Source organism: Manis pentadactyla, chromosome 2 (assembly GCF_030020395.1).
Source record: "Manis pentadactyla isolate mManPen7 chromosome 2, mManPen7.hap1, whole genome shotgun sequence".
NCBI classification, from domain to species: domain Eukaryota; kingdom Metazoa; phylum Chordata; class Mammalia; order Pholidota; family Manidae; genus Manis; species Manis pentadactyla.
In genome coordinates this window covers 215,564,230-215,585,509 of record NC_080020.1, presented here as the reverse complement: position 1 = coordinate 215,585,509, position 21,280 = coordinate 215,564,230, and the positions used below count along the sequence as shown (strand labels likewise).

Genomic DNA, 21,280 nt, shown 5'->3' with positions numbered 1-21,280 from the left:
TGATTCATACCATTTAGAGAAATACTTGGGCCAGTTTATGTGTAATTAAAGTATTCACACAAATGGTTTAAGTGAAGGTATAGCTTTTGTAAGAAAAGTGTTTTCAGTGGCATGTGGTAACACATGTTTATTTCAACAATGTGTTCCCATTCTGTTTTATAAAAATATCCATGAATTTTGTAATTAACAAAGACCCACTCAGAATTTTTTCATTTATCTTAAAGGTTTTTAGAATCTTGTTGTCATCCTCTTGTGGATTCTGTAAATTAATTTAGCTGGACATCTTGGCGTCTTTGAAAGGCTTTTCTTAAGTATTTCTTCTTTTTGTGTAGTCATAGCTTGGTCCCTTTACTTTTAACTGTCAGCATTTGTCATCTTTTCTCCTGAATTCTGGGCAGTCTGCAGTGCTCTCCGTCTACTTTAAAATGTCTGATACATTCTTAACAAATGTGCTCTTATCAGTGACTTGGTCTACATGCCTACGTCCATGAAACTTTCATGTTATGTTGATATTTTATTAAAGGTTAAAGAAATAGGGATCTATTAATTTCATCTTTTCCTAAACTTTAAAAGGAAGCAAACCAATTTCTGTCCTTTGCCTCCGTTTGGAACATCAGAATTCCTGTCAGTTAAGTCATCCTTTCTTTGTACCTATAAAGAAGAAATAATCAGAAAAGAAATCACTGAATAGTTGAAAGCTTTTGATCAAATACATCTGTAATATGAGCTGTTGAGTAGTTAAAAACTGGTTGAGACAGTTTTACTTGCACTTGTTTTGAATTTTCATATCTGTTCATTATTACAGCAGAGACAGGCTTATTCCTTAGGCAGCTTTAGGTAGGTTTTTATGCTGTTCTTGTTTGGGTAATTTAGGGGTGGGGACCCGGGAGTTCCAAAAGAAGGGATTATGACTAATGGAAACACAGCCTGTCTTTCCTGCAGCCTGAGCTTTGGGAGCCGGGAAGGGCTCGGAGCATGGGGCCAGGGCCACTCTGGTGGATTCAAACACTCCCTCCTCTCCCTTGGAGGAACAGGCTCAGCATGTGGTTTGTCTGGAGCTTCTGCCTCCCGGGGAAGTGCTCACCCTGAAGGTCTGGGCTGGTGAAAGGAGACCCTGCCCCGCCTCCTCAGCTGCCCTCCCCTCCAGACACCAAGCCCAGCAACTGCAGTTCCTTCAAAACAAGGGCTTTACAGGGTAATTAAATTTGATGATATGAAAAGGAATTTTTAGTGAACTGAGTCAAGGGTTGGTGGAGGAGAAATTCCTCCAGGTTCCTGGGAAAGCAATAGAAGATGCTATACCATTTGCTCTCTGAGGCCTCCACCTTCACCAGCCCACCTGGAAATGTCTGTCCTGATAGTCTGTTTCCCACTCTTTGGGCTGGGATAGGTATATGAAGATGAACCTCAGCCAAGATCTTTGCCAGGAAAACCTTCGCTGCATTCCTCACCCCGTGCTGCTCCCACTGCTCCCAAGAAAGCTTAATTCTCACCTGGCATTTTCACTTCTTTCTTTGCTGTGTTCTGGGATACAGGTGTCATTTGTGGCCTAGGAAGGGGTGAGGTGGCCCAGTTGCAGGGCATTTATTATATTGTCAGCCCTTGCAGAGGCTGTATCCAGTTTTCCATTATCACCTGCCCTCCTATTGTGACCTAGGTACTTTGCTCTTAGCTACAGTGATTCCCGTGCACACCAGTCCTACCATTTCCCTTCAGATGGTAACTGGAGGCAGATTTTCAGATGGTGAAACCAGGGACAAGAGACTTACCAGGAGTCCCGGTTGTGATGAGGAACCCAGGAACCTGATTCTGACTGCCCTGACGAGGCTGCTTTCTCCACTACTGGAGAAAAGCACTGAGAAGTGCTCATTCTGAAAACAACCCCAATCTACTCTTGGCTTCTAAGCTGTGCCCATCTCCTCTGAGGAAGGCTCTGGAACACCTGCTTCTGACATGCTCTTGGGAGAACTGGGGATTCAAAGCCAGGAACTCACCAGGGAGATGGTGGAGTTGGGAGGTTGGGTGTGGCACAAGCGTTTGAGTAAAGCCTCCTGTACCTGCAGCAGGAATAAATGCCTGGGTTATGCTGGCCCAAGTTCCAGCCTTGGCACCACAAGTCAGGCAGAGGTTAGGTGGTCAGACGCACCTTCTTGTCCATGAGGCAGCCGAAGAACAAGATGAAGACGCCCTGAAAGGACATGGGGATAAGTTAGGCAGAGGAGGAAGGAATCAACTGAAGTCAGCCCTTTCCCTCTCCCTTCGACTTCTGTCCCCTTGTCTAATTCACATCCTGAAGCTTCCCATCTCGAGTTGTGGCCACATCATTTGGTGCACAGGATCCATTTTAGGTGCTTTTCTTAACCGTTAGGATTACCTCAGCAATATCGTAGGATTCAGTACTGACAGTTCCCTGACTTCTCTGACAAAACCAGGTATTATTTTACAGGTAAGAAAACCAAAGCTCAGGTTTGTCCACAGTTACCTAGCTGAACGGTGGAAGAACTGGGATCCAAGCCTGAGCTTTCTAAAGTTCCCGAGCCTGTGTTTCTGCTCCACCACCATGCCTCCCTGAGAAGGGACTGGCAGTGACTTAGACCATCTAAAAGGGCGAAAAGCACAGCCACCACGTTTTCACCCACCTGGGAGGTGTTGAGAATCGTGAAGATGTAGTGAGGGACCATGGAGACTTCTTCTAACAAAGTAGCCAGACCCAGCCCCCAGGTGAGGCCGAAGATGGGTGTGAGTACGAGCAGGGCTTTGATCACCCCCAGAAGAGCATGGCGCTTTTCCACCTGGGGCCCTTCTGACAGCGATGGTCTCAGCAACTTCAGCACAGCCATAGTTAGTACCATCCCGTTGACACCCACAATAGCCAGCACTGGCCCCACGAAGGTGTAGAGTGCTCCTCCCCTGCCATCCAGCCAGCATACCCCCTCCCCCAGGTATTGCCCTCGGGGTAGGTAAAGGCCCAAGGCAACACCTGCAAACCCCATGGGGCACAGGTAGCCAAGGACCACCATCAGGGAGAGCACCCTGTGCTTGGACAGCTGATGGAAGACAAAGAGCAGCTGGTGGGCCAACATCAGGGCCTGAGCCAGCATCCAGAAAAAAGTGGCCAGGTAGAGGAAATGGCAGAGGAAGGCAGCAGCCAGGCAGAGTGGGCTTTGGGGCCCTGGAGGCAGCAGTGGGGTTCCCAGGAAGCAGGTGTCTGCAGCCAGCAGGCAGAGCACCATGTTGAGCAGGGCCACGTGACGTAGGTAGGCAACGTTGTTCCGGACTACAACTCTCCATACCAGTCTGTACACACCCAGGCACACAAGCAGTGCCAAAATGGAGGCTCCCAAGCCCACCTGGGTCAGCAGCTCCAGCGTGGGGTTTTCTGGAACAGTGTACTGGGACATGAGGATGGAGAAGGCAGTGAGGTGCCGACAGATGCACTGAGTGGTGGGGCTGGTACGGGCTGCCTGCACCTGGCAGCCTTCATCTGACCAGCCCCCCTTGCCCCGGAAGAGATCATGGTCCCAGAAGACACAGTGGGGGGTGCCATCTGTGTCTCCAAAGTCCATGATGACTTCTCCCTGATTGAAGGCCTGGCCACCTGCCATGATGGAGATGGCGAAGAGCAGTCCAGGAGTGGCATAGAAGGAGTCCCCTAGCCCTTGTCCATAGTTTGAGGGTAGAAGGCGGTCTAATTTTTGCAGCATCATGCTAGTAATACTGATGTTGTTTCCGACACGGCCCAGTGGGGCCAGTGAGCGCCCGGGAATCTCTACCTCCAGAGGGGGCTGAGTGGAGAAGGAGACTCTGTAGTCAGCAGGAAATGTGGGTCCCAGGAGCTGAGTCTGCAGCTGCACGTTGGACAGGCTGAAGGAGAAGGGGTGATCCTGTGGGCACAGGCTGCGTGCCAGGGTCTCCAGAGCCAGCAGAAGATCTGAGCCCACCGAGGGCCTCTGGGCCTGGACTGGGGTCCACAGAGAACTGCTGTCCATGTCTAGGACCTTGTCTGTGGTTCTCAGGAGAGCCTGTGGTACCCAACAGAGAAATGAGCCCTACTTTCCTAGCCAGGGGCATTGGGAACTACAGACCCCAAGACCCACCCTTCCTAATCCAGTGGGGAGACAGGGGCAAGATGGGCAGGCCTGTGAAGGGAAACTTTCTAGGTAGGAGGAACGGGGAGCTGCTCAGCTAACTGCTGGGCATCTTCAAGCAGGTGCACATCAAGTCCCTGCATCTGACAACCTTCTTCCCCTCCATCCCTAAGGAGATCACCTCCAGTTCTGTGACCTCCACAAGTCTGTTAAGCTAGGCACAGTGCCCAGAGGTAGAGGGCAGAGTGTTCTGAAGTAAGGGCCACATGCATGTCTGCACACCCATATGTATTGCGTGTTCCCAGACAGGAAGGGTGTGCAGTGTCACTGCCCCCCTTATTCTTCTGGCTGCAGGGTTTGAATCACCGGCTGATGCCAATACTGAGATCTGATTTAGGTGAGTCCTGCAAAGCCAAGTGTCATTTCAGTATCTCCATATAACTACCTACCCTGCATATGGAGTGATCGGGATGAGGGGACTCCTGTCATAGCCATACGTCTGCATGTGCATGCCTCTGAACTCCTATCTTCACACCTCTTCTTGCCTTTCCCCAACCCCACCTTCCCTGTGTTTCCTTCTTTACATATCAGGCCTTCTCCACATTCCAAAGCCTTGGACACTGGTGTCCAAGAGTAGAGATGGACCAGGATTTGGAGAGCAGATTCTAAAACGGTCTGCCATCTGACAGCCCACAGTGATGTCTAAGGGACAGATGTGCCCAGAGGTGAAGACCTGCTGGCCCCCACTGCCCAGGTGTCTCCTGCTATGGCTCAGAGATCTCACCTCCATGGCTCTGTAGTTAAGCTGTACTCTGGCATTCACCACCACCTTGGCCACAAGTGTCATGGTGCCCAGCAGCACCAATAAGTCTGAGGGCGAGTCCACCGCCACCACCTGCTCCCGCAGCTCTGCCAGGATCTGTGGCACCTCATCAGCAGGCCAGCCCTGGCCTGCCTGCAGCAGCTGAGACAGACAGATGGCCGAAAGAGGATGGTGGGTGAGTCCTCACAACAGAGGGCCCCCTCCTACCCCATCCAGTCTCTTCCTCCCCATGTAGCACCCCACCCCAGAGGAGCAAGAAGTACAAAGCAAGGTGACCATGTGGAAGGAACTAACACCAGTGTTAGTGGGACACACGCTTGATGCTTAAGGTTTGGAAATAGCGCCCTCCCCCCGGTGAGACAGCTAGCCATGCTACGGCTCCCACACCTCCTTCCTAGTCATCTGCCCAAGGCTGCAGTTCAGAGGGGCTGACTAACCTTCACATGGGTCTCAGGGGCCAATGATTCTAAAGCTGGGTCCTGAGTGAGGAAAGGGGTAGGTCACCGAGGGCAAGGCATGTGGGCAGCAGGGCCGGAAGCTTTACCCGGGTTCTACGAAGCAAGGCCAGGAGCCCCGTGTCTGTGCAGCTGCTTTGGGTGGGTCCCCAGGTCCCTCTGGGCCCACAGGTCCTCTTCACCATGCCCGTCCTGTTCACGGGACACGGGGCCTGTGCCACATGGCCAGCCTTGGTAACATTCCAGGCAATAGCTGAGGAGTCCTCGGGGCAGGTGGTGTCTCCATCTGTACAGTGGTATCAGGGAGGGCACAGAGACCACAGTCTACCCTGGGCTGTTCCTTGGGTAGAAATCCAGGCAGGCTCTGGAGCCCCACCCTGTTGCCCAGTGTAGGGAATTTCCAGGAGGAGCTCCCAGGGCAAGCAGGTGGGGCGTCGCCAGCTGGACCCCAAGTCCCACATACCCTGGATGATGGTGACAGAGACAGGGACCCTGAGAGGGGTTAGTCCTGGGCTCTGCAGGTCACAAGTGTACATGGTGTCAGCTTCCGGGCAGTGCAGAATGTCCAGCACAAGACACTGGTGGCCTGACGTGTTGAGTAAGGAAGCTGAGGGTGAGGTTAGACAAAAGACAGTCACGGGGCCTGGAGCATACCTACATCCCAGCAGGCCCAGGGATGCTGTTCCAGTCTTTCTAGCAATTTCAGAAGCAGATGCAGCAGCGGGGAAGAGCTGAGTACATGGGCATCAGACTACGGGACGAAGAACCCGGGTTTTGGTGAATGGCACCCCTGGAGTCTCTGACTAGTCCCAGAACTTGAAGCCACAGTTTCCTCATTTGTGAAATGGACACTGTCACCAAACGACTCTCTTGAAGTGTCTTGTGAGAGTTCAGCGTGACGGTGTGGATGGAACATTTTGCAAACAGTTATCTGTACTCGATGGTTATTTCTGTATCAACAGAGGTGGGATTGCCCTATGGACTAAAATGAGTTGGTCTTGGCCCCAGACTCCAGGGTGAATTGCAGCCTGTTTCCTGTGAACTGGAAGGCCAGCTCCTGACCCCCAAGCACTGGCCCCTCTCCACACCTTTGCTGCCTTCTCCGGGGCTCCAGGACAGCATGTAGGTCGGGTGTGTGCTGGGAACACAGCAGCTCAGCTGGAAGCCAGGGGACGCGGCACAGGAGATGGACAGCTGGTCTGGAAGCCGAGCCACGTCTGTCGCCTGCAGGGGCACTCTCACCACGTGGTACAGCTCCCACCTGAATCCCTGGGCCTCAAAGCAGCACTGGTACTCGCCTGCAGACACACAGCTGCTGCACCTCCCGCTGCTCTGGCGCCACCCCTGCCACTCAATCTGCTGCTTCCCGAGCCACGCCCAAGGTCTGCCTTCTTGGTCCAGCCTCTGCTGAACCCCAGCAAGAAAGATCCCTGCCCCCAAAGGATTCCTGCAAGGAAGAAGAGATCTGGAGTAGGAGCTCCTGACCCTTTTTTACTAGTTGCCTGTCGCCTTGGATTCTGAGGTGAACCTCTCTCCTGCCAGTAGAGGTCCTTCCTGCACCAGCCTCTCCAGTTCAGCCTCTTGAAAAAACACATCTGCTCTCAGGCAAAATTGAGCCCAGATTTTCAGCATTTTCTCATTATAATTTTTCACATCAATGGGCCCCTAAGCCTTCGTTTCCCCATAAAGAATAAATGGAAGGATGAAAAGGGAAGGAAGAGGAGACAAAAGTAGAGGGAAGGAGAAGAGAGGGAGGAGGAGGGAAGGGCTGCCCAGCTACCTGCCCACTCATGGGAGATGTTGAAGATGCTGAGGACCACCTGGCCTGGACGAGAGGTCAGGGACACCCGGGACCCTGGCTGCAGGAGGACGGGGCTGGGGTTCCCTGTGCGCCACAGGAGCCAGTTCAGGTCGGTGGTCTCATGGCTGGTGAGGAAGGTCAGGTTCAGCGTGTTGCCAGGCATCTGTAGCCAGGAGTTCAGGAGCAGGGTTCCGGGGACTGCAGGGTGGCAGGAGACAGGGGGCCCTTGGCAGGCACAGTGGCCCTCCGGGCAGCTGAGTGTCACCCCTTCCTCATCATCTGAGCCTGTTTCTCCTCACCCGTCTGCCCTCCTAGCCTGGTTTGTTTTGTTTTGTTCCTGGGTGAGGGTGGCTACTGCAGCCCATCCCGGAAGACCCTATCTGTCACTGGGAACCAAATGCAACCTTTTTGGCCTATCCCTCCCTGTCCCCCCGGGTAACATGGGACCGCTGGGGTCAAGAGCCATGTCACTACAGCACTTTCTCTCCGTGTCGACATGTGTCCAGAGTCTTCTTGTCCATTCGTCTCACTACTCAGGTCCCGAGCTCGGGTCCTGTGATTTTCTCCCACCCAGTGGAGCTGCTGGGCTTGTACCAGCTGGCAGAACACAGGGGTCAGAGGGGAAAACAACACAGAGAGGGGTTCTCTCGCTTGGGCTATTGGTTTCCAAGTCCCCAACCTTCCTCACCAGGTGGCAGCAGCTGGCAGTACCCGGCTTCAGGATGGCTGAAGACAAGACAGCTGCAGGGCTGGTGGTTGTGGGAGGATGGGCAGGGACGGTGACGGGAGCAGACACTAGTGTTCCACCGGTACCCAGAGAGGCAGGCACAAGAGGTCCCCCTGCCGTGGTGGACGTTACACTCTGTGACAGGGGGAAGGGGATGAGTAGGGGGCAGGCTGTATGAGGCAGGCAGGACCTACAACTCCCTACACCTGAGAGGGTGTAGGATTGGGCATCTGGGACAACCCCAAAGTCACAGGTGGCTCAGTCACCCCACCCCCACCCCATCAGGAACTGCCTCCTCAGGCAGGATTCAAAGCTTCGGAGGTCCTACTGGGCAAGTCATCAGGGGAGGGATTAGGGAAGTCCAGCCCACCACCGTCTGCCCCTGGGGACTCTGCCAATGTTTAGAAGATGGGGACATGGAGCAGGAGAGGAAAGGTGTGTAGCGTGGGGAAGGGAGGAGAGAGCTGGGTCTTGTAGACGCTCCAGGAAATAGGAGGGACTCTCGGGCCTTCAGGAGAGCTGGCCTGAAAAGGGCAGTGGAGGGCAGTGGGTGGGAGACCTGGGAAGCCTTGTTCCCTTCTCTGTGACCCCCACTTCCTCCCAGAGGTGGGGTAAGAGCCGCCGAGAGGCATGGGCAGTAGAATTTCCCCCTACCTGTAGTGAGGCTGAGGCTAGTCAGAGTTCTTGGGGGAGAAGAGGCCAAGGCGGTGCGGAGAGTCGGGGTTCTGGAGAGTGCCAGTAGCCAGGCCTCATTTGAAAAGTCCATCTCTACATGGACCGAGACCAGGACTGCGTCTATAAGAGCAGAGGGCACAGCTGGAGAGGAGAGGCAGCAAGGCCACATTTCCCTTGCCCACCTGGCTGGTCACGGCCAGGAAGCTGGAGTAGACCCGCACACCCTCACCCCCCAATAGCCTGCCGAGGAGCCGGCAAGGTTCAGGGGGGAAATGGCCTCCCCTGCTGCAGTGCACTCAGACTACTGCCAGCCTCCCAGCAAGCCCCATTTTATAGACAAGGTTCTCAGAGATGGATGGCTTTCTCACAGGTTCACAGCTAGAGAACTGGTGTCTGGACCTGCTGGGCCTGTGCCTGTGCCAGGTCTGGTGCTCTCTCTATCCCCCGCTGCCCCTGGATCCCTCCTGTCCTTCATTCCCGCCAGTACCCCGCTCCTGCTCCGCGCCTCCTGTCTGTCCACTCACCACCTGCTCCACTCTCTTGGTCTAGTCGCTTCCCAGATTCCCGTCCAGCCTGACTCTGTCCCTGGAACAGAGCACAGAGGACAGTCCTCTGAGGAGAGGCTGACCCCAAGTTTCTCACAGGGACACCTTCTTCCCCAGGTGGCTCAGGGCCCAGCATGGCCAATTTGGCATGACTCCATCTCTTTGAAGCTCTTCTTCTGCCTGGTATCAAGTGGACACAGCAGAAGGGGAGATATTAGGCTTCTAGTGGTAGGTGCCAGGGATGCAGTCCCAGGTGCTCCATCAGGGCCTGCAAATCTCCCCTGAACCCAGGAACCAGGCACACCCAGCAGAGTCAATATGTTTTGCTTAATTCCTTCCTGACTTTACCTGTCCCCCGGCCTCTAGGCTAATTGAAGCAGCTGGGTCCGGAGCTCCGTGGGGGGGGCTGGGCAGAGCTGGCTGGGGCCCAGGGACTTGGGGACTTCTGCTCCCCCTATAGGAATTGCCACGAGGGTGAGCAGAAGGCAGCACATTCCTTTAGCCTCCCGTTCCCATTATTTCCTTACCACTACTTCCTCTCTCAAAATTGCATGTGTATGTGGGTATCTATCTAAAAACAGATATGGAGATATGGATATAGATAAGGATATGGTATAGACAGGAGACAGATAGACCCACCTGATAGAAAATGTAAATCACACAGTACTAATCTAGACTGCATGCCTGTCTTCAGATTCTTTCCTGTCCTCTACACCAATGGGTCCCCAATTTGGAAAGTTTTTCTTTTAATTTTTAAATTACAAGCAAGACTGGAAAAGCCTTTATCCAAAGTGTGGCCGGCATTCCTGGAGTTCACAGGGACTCAAATAAAGAAACAAAAGCTGTTCACCAAACCATAGAAAATAAGACTGAACTCTCGAGATCTTATAACAAACCAGCCTCTTTGTTTTTTATGCATTACTTCCTCTCCCTCTAGCCATTACCCCTTTACCTGTCCTTTCATTCCACACCTTGCTCCCCTTCATACTGAGAGACCACTGCCATCGTCGCTTGAACACCCCTGTCTTCACTCCAGTCTTACTCACAGGTTGGGATGCAAGGGCAATTGATGACCCCACCTGGGGGAGAGTCATGGCCAGGAGGAGCATGGAGGCAGCCGCACAGGCCATGGCTCAGTGAAGCAGTCCTCAAGTGCCTTCTGCAGTGGCATGATGCAAATTTCTTGAGAAGAGCTGGCAGAGCACAGATGGGATGTAGGGGAAGAGTGAACGTGAGCCAGGTAGCATCTATAGCCTGTGACTGAGTCACATGAGCATCCAGGTCACATGGAACCCACATGCCCCAGTGAGAGTGAACTGCCCATTTTCCTCCTTGAGTCTGGACCAGAAATTCAGTGAGCAGAAGAGGACTTAGGGGTCCTGGGCCACAACCAGCAATGTGTCATTAAGCCACATCCAGTCACTTATTGAATGTGACAGGGAAATCTAGATCTCTGGAACGCCCAAGAATCTGAATCATGATCACCGAACCAGGGTTAGGAAACATATCAGAGCTGATTGCTATCCTAAAACAATCTCCAGATATGCAAGAGTCTTCAATGTAACAGAGAATCTGGAAGAAGACCAGGAGAAATTATCAAGTAATTTCACAAAATAATTTTGAAAGTAGGAAGGCTTTGCCAAGCAGGGTACAAAACAGGGAAGCTGATAAGGAAATAAATTAGACTATCTGTAAAGTATTAAATTTGAAATAAAAAAAAGGGTAAAAGCCAAAGAAAACATACTTGTAGCTCTGTGATGGAATAAAGGTCTAATCATAACATAAGAATTTTTAAACTTACACATCAGGAAACAGTAAATGGGCAAAAAATAGGAATGAAAATACCAATAGTTTTTTAAACATATGAAGACATCCAACTTAGGATTGGAGAAATGCAAACTGAAATAAAATACTCTGTCACCTACCAATTATCAAAAGACAAGATACTGATTATACGTAGTGTTGACAAAGTGTACTTGTACCTGCGTACAAAATTATGTAGAAGGACGTTCAAGGTAGAGTTCTTTGTGATAGCGAATGAGTTAAACAACCAAAATGTCCATTCAAAAGGGATGGGTTCAGTAAATTATGGGAGTTTCTGACCACAGAACACTGTTGTGGAAAAATAAAAAGCAAAGTAGCTCAGTGGTGCAAATTTCCAGAGCAGGGCTGGCAAGACACAGAGGAACCCCAATATTTATGGTGAAGTTTAAAGTGTGTATTTTGATCCCCTTTATGTAAAAAAGGGACTCTATATTGGGTGCCTGTGCTTTTTATACGTAGAACATTTCTGGAAGAATATGTCAGAAACTTGGCAATTGTTTCTTCTGGGGAAGGAGATTAAGGGTCTAGATAGGTTTGTGTGCTGTTTGAAAGGTTATTTTTCTAATGTTGGGCATGTATTTTTGTGAATTGAAAGAGGAAATTTGATAGAAGTCTGTGCATGCACGTGCACTCACATGCTTGACACATGCACAGTGTACCAAGGAAGAAAACCAGCCCCATACATTTCACTGTCCACCACCGCCTCTAATCCCCTCCTCCTAGGATATCTGCTAAGGAAGAGCAACCACACAGAGCAAATATATGCATGGCAGCAAGGACTTTGTAAATAACTGATTTCAGAAAACATGAAAATGGTGAAGAATCAGGTTTGAGAACCAGTCAGAAGGCTCAAGTATCGGAGGTGGGGTGCTGTCAGTATCTCGAAGGTGTCTATTTCAACTGCAGTGGTCTCAGATAGGCCAGGGCATAGGGGACAACAAGAGCATCTGCCACAGCCACCCAAGGGAGTCAGTCAAAGTGCAAAGTGGTCCTGGACATTGCTCTAGAAGTCTCGAGGGGCAGGCAGTGCAGAAGACAGAGGCCGAATTGAGACCCGCAGTGGCTCTAAGTATAAGTGGTAGGATTTGGTATGCTTTCCTACTTTTCTATACTTTAAAATTTTGTATTCTATAATGGAAAGAATTCCTAACTGTAAGGCTGGAGGCCCTGGAGGGAGGAATGAGCAATTAGGGTACTGATGACGTGCTAACGTCTCCGGCTGCTGCCCCCTGCCACATCAGACACTGATGAAGTGCCAAAGTCTCTGGCTGTTGCCCCTCCCAACCTGAAGAATGTGCCTGAGGCTAGCCAATCCTCACAGCGCTGTAAATCTAAGCTCTGCCTCCCCTTACCTTCTTTAAAAACTCCCCACGTGTCTAGTTGCACACTACTTCCCCTGCCTGTAACTAGCCAGCCTGCAGAACATCGCCCAGGATTGTGCTCAAATAAACTGCCTGGCCCTGTGTTGCCTTCGTTGCCTGCTTATTTCGGTTAGAATTTATCTTACACTAAGAGGAATGTTAACTCTAATAGTCTAAACTCCTTTTTTTGGAACAACCAGGTTCAGAGGCCTTCGTTTGCTCAAGTGTTGCTTTCTGTCAGGGAGCACCCGCAGGCTGAATCTGGTCTCAGACCCAGGGTGGAGTTCAGACAAAAAAGTCCTTATGGCTTCCACCTATCTACTCCGAAGACCAAGATCAACCATAAGGCTATTGGCCTTTGCCCCCCTCTCATATAAAGAATTTTTGAAACCAGTAAGTTTTCGCTGTTGCCGGCAGCTTCTCTGAGCTTCTAGATTGTACCCTGGGCAAAGGAAGTTGGCTTTGCATTCCTTTGTGCTTTGAGCCCTCCAGGCCATGTCAGCAGGGTCTTTGATAACAAAGGTTTGCAATCTGGCTTTTTCTTATGTGTATCTATCTTAAAAGCCCCTTACTATGTAAACTACTAATAGTTTACTAAAGAATAAAGGTAGCTTAGACCTTTATCCCATATGAATCTTAACTTCTCATTCTCTTTCTCTCTGGCATGCATTCATTAAGTTTTTAGAACTCTTAAATAATAGATTGTTAGAATGGGAGGGACTTCAGCTGAGGTATCTACATCAACTGCCTCACTTTGCAGAAGAGAATCAGGAGCTAAGAGGGAAACTGTCTTGCTGGAGATCACATAGCTAGTGGATGGCAGAGCCCTGCTTACAGCCAGGTCTTCTGACTTTGAATCTAGGAAATCTTGATGGAGTTAAGATAGATCAATTTAAATATAGACTAATAGGACTTTCTGGCAACAGCAATGAATTAAAAATAAGATAGAATCTGATTCCACAAGGAAAGCACTTCTTCAAGAACACTTTCGTAAGGTGAAGAAATTAATATAATATGAAAAGAGGTGGTTATGAAAAGTATGTGCATAAGAATCAAGCAGTTCTGTGAAAGTCAGCTCATGACTACGTTACCTATCTATGTAGAGATCCTTAATTTAGCAAATATAACCATGTGGAACATGGTTGAGATCTACAAGGAACCAAAGAAGGTCTATGAGCAGCCAATACAGGTTGTAGAGATTGTTCTGGAAGGTCTAGCTGGGTCCATTAGGCAAGAGAAGAACTAAAAGGCATCCAGATGGGAAAGGAAATGTAAAATTATTCACAGATGACATGGTCTTATATTTAGAAAATCCTAAGTAATCCACTAAAACCTTAGAGCTGAAAGAAGACAGGGGATGCGAACTCAACAGTCCAAGAAGGTTTACTGCTGAACGTGAGAGGCACCCCTCTGTCCTGGGCAGCAGAACAAAGAAAAGAGGTTCTCTAGCAGGTCAAGAGGCTTTTTATGGCCAGGGTTTTGGCAAGCTCTTTGAGGGGAGGAATCAGGGGAAAGGTCGGCTTGTGGCTTGCTGACTGTCCTCTGGAAGATGCTTGTAGCCTAAGTAAGATGAAACCTAGTTCTCTCAGAGATGGTGGGTGGGCTTATTCAAAAGGCAGTACTCAGGTCTGGATTCTATCAAGAGCTAATTAAACAAGTTTGGAACATTGCAGGACATAAGATCCGAATTCAAAATTAATTGTATTTTTATACACTAGTAATGAGCAATCTGAAAATTAAGGAAATAGTTCTATTCAGAACAGCGTCAAAAAGAATAAAATGTTTAGGAAGAAATTACACAAAAGAAGTGTGAGATTTGCACACTGAAAAGTAAGGAAAATACTGTTGAAAGGCATTAGAGAGGATGTAAATATGTGGAAAGACATTCATGTTGGTGGAGCAGATGATTTAAACTGTTCAGATGGCATTACTTCCCAAATTGATCTGCAGATTCAATACCATCTCTATCCAAATCTCAGCTGTGTTTTTTTGCAGAGATTGACCAACTGATTCTAAAATTCATTTTGAAATGCAAAGACCCCAGGATAGCCAAAATATCTCAAAAATAAAGAATGAAGTTGGAGGAATTAGACTTCCCAATTTCAAAACTACTACAAAGCTAGAGTAATTAAGACAGTACTTGAATAAGGACAAATGTATAGATAAATATAATAGAATTGACAATAGAGAAATAAAGCTTAACATTTATGGTTAATTGATTTTGACAAAGGTGCCAAGACAATTCAGTGGGGGAATAGCATAACTGGATATCCATGTGAAAAAGAACAAATTTGGATCCCTGCCTCATACTATACACAAAAAGCAACTTTGTATTTATCTTGATTTTCACCTTTTAAGATTCATTTCAGACTTCTGCCCTCAGAAGTCTTTGCAGTTTTATTCCTACTGCATACATGTGCCACACAGTGGCCCGCCTGTGACCTGGGTGATGGTCTATCTTTTAGTGCCATTCTAAGTCTATGGTACGCTGCTTAGTGTCAGATCCATGCATTTACAACTGGAAGATGATCCTAGGAGCTCTTTAAACTCCATGGAGTTGTCTTCCTGAGCTCCTTCTCTCTTAAATTACTAAAATTTCCTTGAAATAATACTCTTGTCAAAGTAGCATGCACATAGCACTTATAATTGTCTTTATTACACGTGTTTTAAAACACACCTCTTAGTGCATTACAGAATGCTTATCACACCTGTTCCCTTAACTAACACTCTTCTCAAAATAGCATGCACATGGCACTCTTAGATAAACCATCTTTATTACATGTGTTTTTAGACAATTCATCAGTGAATTACAGAATGGCAATCACATCCATTCCCTTAAAACTCTGTTCTCTTTGTAGCAAGTGGGTAGCACTCTTGTAATTACTATTACATGTTTTTTTAAACATGTCCCTAAATGAATTGCAGAAATACCTAAGAATATTCTCAAATATTCTTAGAACACTCAAGTGACTCCTTTAAAAAATGTCCTTAAAAGGTAAAATCAGCTTCCTCAAATTTAACTGGTATAATGAGATAGGCAGAGGCCACTTTGGGTCACAATGGTCAAGGGGAAGTGAATTGATCACATGATACCAGGTGAACCATTAATGAGGGTTGGTACCACCCTCTCCAAATTTGGGGTAGAATTAATTTGGACCTTTATCTCAGAGCTAAAGAATAAATCCCACCAAAGTGGAGTTTGCATTCAATTAAGACCTCGCTGTGTTTGGGCAACAGGTGATACTTATGATATCAGATTATCACAGCCATGCAGTCATGCTGCAAAAAGTGTTTTTAAATTGAGAAATGCGTAATTTAGAAGCTGAAGTACATTTGGCTCCCTTTCTGGTCATAAAATGAGACAAACTCTATACTTGATTTTGCGTTGTTTACTTAAAAATTGTTTTGTTTCCTGTTATTTTTGAAAACAAAATGACGACTTTTCATATTGCTCTCACATATACAAAATAAATACACAAAGAAGTTGTTATTTACTTGAATGTGGTTCTCAGATAGTTTCTTCTTGGGTCTCTTGAGTTTAGAATAAATTTTAGAAAGGATATTTACCAAAGAATGGCTAAAGAAGTGGAAATGACTTACTGTCCCTCAGAAGAATGGTTAAACAAACGGTAGTTAGTTCTCCAATAGAACATGCTTGAAAACCATACAGAAATGAAAATGAACTAGCTATGCATATTGATATGGATCAACCTCAAAACAATCTAAGTATAAAAAAATGTAAGAGGTTTCGAATAGTGACATACCATTACACACACATGCACATGCACATGTGTGCACAAAATAATACTGTATTGATTCTGGATGTGAACATATGTAATAAAAGTATAAAAATATGAACAGGAATAGTAATAACTTCAAATGGTGGTTAACTCTGGGGACAAAAGGGAAAGAGATGGGGTAGAGCTGGAGCTTTAGCCGAAACAAACAAAAAAAAGATCTGAAGCACATCCAGTAAAAGATGATCATGTTTCAGTTCGTGGCGTTGTACATGGAAACTGGGTACATCACTTTCTATACGTTATAGTTAAATGAGTGATGCTGCTGTTGCTAAACAGAGGGACGAGGAACCTTTCCTGGTCTTGACTATTAAGAGAACATTGACTCATCCTTATGCCTTTTCTGCTAAAAAGTTTTCTCCTTTTTTCTTCCAGTTTGAACCATCTTAATATTTAAAGACAAAAAGTGAGCACTGACTTTTTTTTTCTATGATTTCCATTTTTTAAACACACACAGAGTCTAACAGTGAAAATGCACAGAGGAAATGAGCTCGTCTCTGACGCCCCCAGTCCCATCCTGTGGCTGACCCTGCTGTGGGCCCTCCCACCTCTTCTCCAACACACAGGAATCCACAGTGGCTGCTTTATATTGCAGCTCTAATGCATACGCTCTGATTCATGAAGTGCCCATGACCCTCCTTAAGATCTTCACTCTAAAATAACAACCAACAGTTGTTACTGGTCAGAGATCTTCCCTGCCAGTGGCATCAGTTTCCATCCTACAATGGGAGAGTGAGGGGGAATCTGATTAGGAGCAGCTTGGTGAAGGGCTGGGGGTGACCAGAGCTGGAGTAACTCTACCTTGAAGCTCTCTGGAATATAGAAGGGAGGACAGTGGGGAGGGCAGATAGGGTTGGGACTCTGAGACAAAGGAGGGAGAGCTCTCACCAGGTTTAGATAGATCAATGCATCAAATGTAAAATAAAAATAAAATAAAATAATCAGCGATACAAACGCTAGTGATTTCAAGTTTTACCCACCAAGTCATCTCAACTAGAGCAGTAAGACTCTAGATTGGTCCAGAGAAGGTAGATTCCCTGGCATTCTTCCCAAGGGCTGTGTGTTGAGCTCTAGAAGTATCTGCTGTTGCTGGAGGTACAGCATCACCAGCTTTTCAGTCTCGAAGACAACAGGAAGAGCCAGGGCCATCTAGGAGAGGTATCCGCACCCAAGGCTGTCCTGGAAAACCTGCACGTATTCAACTTTTATCACGTTGATTTACCAGTTTACCATATGGGTTCTTATTTCATTGGGTATTTTGATTGCTTGCATTTTTCTACTGCAGTGACAAATATGATTCCTTACAAATCATTGTAACAAACATTCTTTTCTTTAAGATTATTTCCTGGAAGTATACTCTCCCAAGGTGGGATTACTAGATCAATGAATATGAAGAGTTTTATAGCACTTGGTGCCAGCAATGTGTATTTCTTAATTTCCTCACAGTTCAATTTAATTCAACAAAAGCTTACTGAGGGCTTATTGAGTACAAGGCATTATGCTATGTACAGATGTAGGGTATCCAGATGTGGTCTTTACCTTCAAGGCATTTACAGTCCAGTAAGACAGATAAGAAACATAATTTCATAATATGTAAGTATGAAGAAAGAGGTATACACAGGATGCTGTGGGAATACAGAGGAACAGAGTTGACTCTTACTAGGGGAGGTGTCAATAGGTTGTAAATGGGAACAAAGAAGGTTTCTTGGAAGAAATGGAACTCAGTGAGAATCTTGAAGGCTGAGAGGGAGTTAGCCAGGCAAGAACAAAGGAATAGAAACTATAAATACAGCCTGAAGTAAGTGAGGATTTATGAATACTCTTGTATTCCTGGGAGGTTGAGCACGTTTATGTGTGCGTGTGTACAGGTGCTGAGAAGAGGAATCAGAGAGAGATGAAAGAGAAAAGTGATTGAGAGCAATCGAGAGAGGAGGGTAATTCAAGGAAATATTCCAGGTAGTGTTAACTAGTAGGTCAAATAAGAAGCCTGAAAGTGTCAATTTGTATCGCAACTTAGTGGAGGAGCCTGGAAGCCGCCAATCCAGTGGAGTCAATGCCGTTGGAAACCAAACTGAAGTTGGTTGAAAAGTGAGAGGAAAGTTTGGAAGAGATGGCCTATGGTGGCTGAACAAGGCCTTATGACAGGGTTTTTTTACCACTTCAGTTTGTTTTGACATTCTGTTTCTCCATACCTTAAAACAATTCAAGTGTAACTTACTGGTTTCCAAGTCTCTTCCTAAAGCAGTTTGCTTATTGCCTTGTCATTGAGCTTTAGCATCTAATCTCAAGTGGTAGATTGTGTGCAAATATGGTTGCAATAATTCCTCCCATCCTTCTGTGCAGGCTCCATGCAAGGGAACTTTGCCATTCCATCCACTAAGAGGGGGAATCTGTTTGCCTTCCCATGAATCTGGGCTGGCCTTGTGATTTGCCTTGACTGGTAGAATAAGACAGAAGTGACATTGTGTGACTGTGAGCCTAGGCCTTGAAAGGCCTTACAGCTTCTACTTAAGACTTCTTGGAACAGTAATCAGACCAGCAAGACTGGCAGAGCTGCCCAGTTAAGCACAGAATTATGAGCAAATAAATGGCTCTTATTTTAGGCTGCTATGTTTTTTGTGATTTGCTATATTCCAATAAATAACTTTTATATTTGTTTAACTTTTTAAAGTGTATTTTCTTGCAGCCTTTGAAAGACAAATATATCATCAGTATATTTGAAGTGTTGTTTCTGTACTACCATCTTCAAGTTTATTTATCTAAATATTAAATCAATCCCTGTACAATCAATCTCAGTCTTTAGAGTTTTTATTTCACCTTTTGTTTCCTATCTTTAAGTCAGTCCTCTGACCAGACAAAATATCTCACAGTGTAACAGTGAATTTTTAAAAGTGGAGATGAGGGTGAGTGGAGGAAGGAAGAAAGAGAGAACCTTTGAAGAACCAGGACATTGGACGGTATGCTGATCCTTCACAGAAGGTGATAACTAACTCCTTGACAGGGCTCCATGTTTTGTTCAATTTGTATCTCCAAGGTTTATGATGATACCTGTATTTGGAACAGAGCTAGTGTTCAACAGGATACACATTAGATAATAAAGTTGCTACTTTTCTCATTGTTTTATATTGATATGTCTTGTTTCATAAAAATAGCGCTAGCTTCTGCTAGAGTTCTGGTAGAGCAGGCTACATATTCAATATATATATTGGATATATATTTCCAATTTGAGAATATCAAGGAAGATCTCAGAGCCTTATGTAGTAGATATCTATGTTGACAACCGTTGACTGAATGTCTTTTCCAGGATTCCTATAGGAAAATGGATCACAGCAATATTTTCTACTCTCATGCTCCTCTTAAGTTTCTTTCTGCTAGTACCTCTCTCCTCCACCAAAACTAAATAACCTTTGATGTCACTCAACTCCAGTGACCTCAAAGTTTCATAAAGATAGAAATGTTCCTTACTTAAAAGTGGGGTCTCTTGCAGGGCTGTATGTTCAAATTAAAAAAAAAAATAGTGGCTATGTCTCATATCTGTAGATCTGACATTCGATGAGGCAAACAGGAATAAGGAGGAGGGCATGACAGAGGTGATGGCACTGCGGCTATTCATCTGAATGATTTCTATTTGGTTTTCTTAGTTTTGCTTCCATTCTAGTTCAGTTATAATTGGGAGGAGGATGTGTGTGTAGGAGAGGTATCAATTCTCTGTTCAAAAAAACAGAGATGCTGGGTCACTACCAGAACTTCAAGAATGCTGAAAAGACTTTGCTCAATGCAAAACTTTGCCTGAGATCAATTTCTAAAATTAATTCTCCTTTTATGTAACAGGCATACTCATGAATCATGGCTATAAAAGAGAAATGTTAATCTTCAAAATAAGAATGGACGTATGTACAGGGTCTAAATAAATTACTAGGTCTGTTATTTAATACTTACCTCATATCACCTGGCCCATCAGTCCCTCTGAACCTTTATACTGCTTGTTTGCTTCTCTTGGTTTTGAATGACTACTGGTACCACTGAGTTATTGTCTAAGGATTAAAAGCCCCCAAATTGCCAGAAAAACATTGGGAGTTTGGTGGGATGACTAGTCACAGAATAGCAGATACTACTATCCACTGACGGGAAGTAGGAGGTACAAAGCAGCATTAGTTTATGCTGAATCTCAGCACAGTTGCACAGAACTTTTCTGTGGTAGCGAATATGACTGGTGACCCACTCAAAAGAGCGTTCTCTATAAATTCTTACCTAATAGAATTAGGTTTGAAAAATTAAAATACAGAAAAACCAGGCCAAATCCAACTTGGGAAGGTTTAAGAAACAGCAAGCAATTTAGTGACTGTTGAGTTCTTTCCTAGTCTTCTTTTAAAAGAATGATTTCTCCAGCATGGTTTAAAACCTGATTTGTGAACTGGTTTTTCTTTTTTTTAACATTTTACCCTGATAACTTGTAGAAGCATGGTGTAATAAAAGAATTACTCAACTTGAAAGTCTGATGACCTGTGTTCTTATTCTAGTTTTACCATAAATGAACTAGGTGACTTTTGGGCAAGATATATAATTCTTCAGTTGTTCCATTCTGTACAATTAGAACAACTACCCAGCCCATGGCTCAGGATTGTTAGGATGATCTGGTGAGGTGTCAAACTGTACTGAGAAACAGAGTTTATGAGTATAAGGCATTATTACTATTTTAAAATGAAAACCCAATCAATCTTTTTACAAGCTTCCTTGGGGAAGCTTGCCCATTTTTATGGCTTTAATAACTTATATTGGGGTTATAAACTGTATTAGTCCTTAACTACCAATTTTCCAGCTATCTACATTTACCTGATACCCACTTACTTTAGACTAAGTAAAATTGGAATTCTAGGAACTAAAATATTTTCCAGGCTATATTGCAAAGGTGATAACTTTGTTTTTAGCAGAAATTATTTTCTATGGTTATCATTCTGGAAGGCAAAAAGCCTGATCTTGGCTGTATGAAATGTAGAACAGATAAACTTCGTTGGATGAGGCCACAGACAAGGCAAGCAAGGCAGTAACAAACTATACTCAGGATTGTAGTGCAGAAGAAACAGATAGTACAGGGCACAGAAGGGAATAGCCAGGCCCCATATGAAGTGATTCCTGGCAGCTCTGGGCTGCCTTAGGGATAAAGGCCTCCTGGAATGAAATTCA

General features: G+C 46.1%; 1 protein-coding gene across 2 annotated transcripts; it reads right to left on the bottom strand.

Moving 5' to 3' along the window:
• Window positions 1–493: 493 nt before the first annotated feature.
• Window positions 494–10,829, bottom strand: ADGRF3 (adhesion G protein-coupled receptor F3). 2 transcript variants are annotated; one of them, XM_057497350.1, is made up of 13 exons: window positions 9,094–9,316; window positions 8,549–8,689; window positions 7,856–8,029; window positions 7,147–7,365; window positions 6,455–6,664; window positions 5,830–5,973; window positions 5,456–5,652; window positions 4,873–5,052; window positions 2,640–4,022; window positions 2,147–2,188; window positions 1,995–2,057; window positions 1,494–1,549; window positions 494–651 (listed from the first exon to the last, which is right to left on the bottom strand). In XM_057497350.1, the coding sequence occupies exons 1-13, from the start codon at window positions 9,248–9,250 to the stop codon at window positions 630–632; spliced, it is 2,988 nt and encodes a 995-aa protein (XP_057353333.1). In that variant the 5' UTR covers window positions 9,251–9,316; the 3' UTR covers window positions 494–629. The 2 variants fall into 2 exon arrangements, with proteins under 2 accessions (XP_057353333.1, XP_057353334.1); XM_057497351.1 differs by lacking the exon at window positions 494–651 and adding an exon at window positions 10,161–10,829 and having other exon boundaries at window positions 821–1,549; window positions 7,147–7,392; window positions 9,094–9,154.
• Between the last annotated feature and the right edge of the window lie 10,451 nt (window positions 10,830–21,280).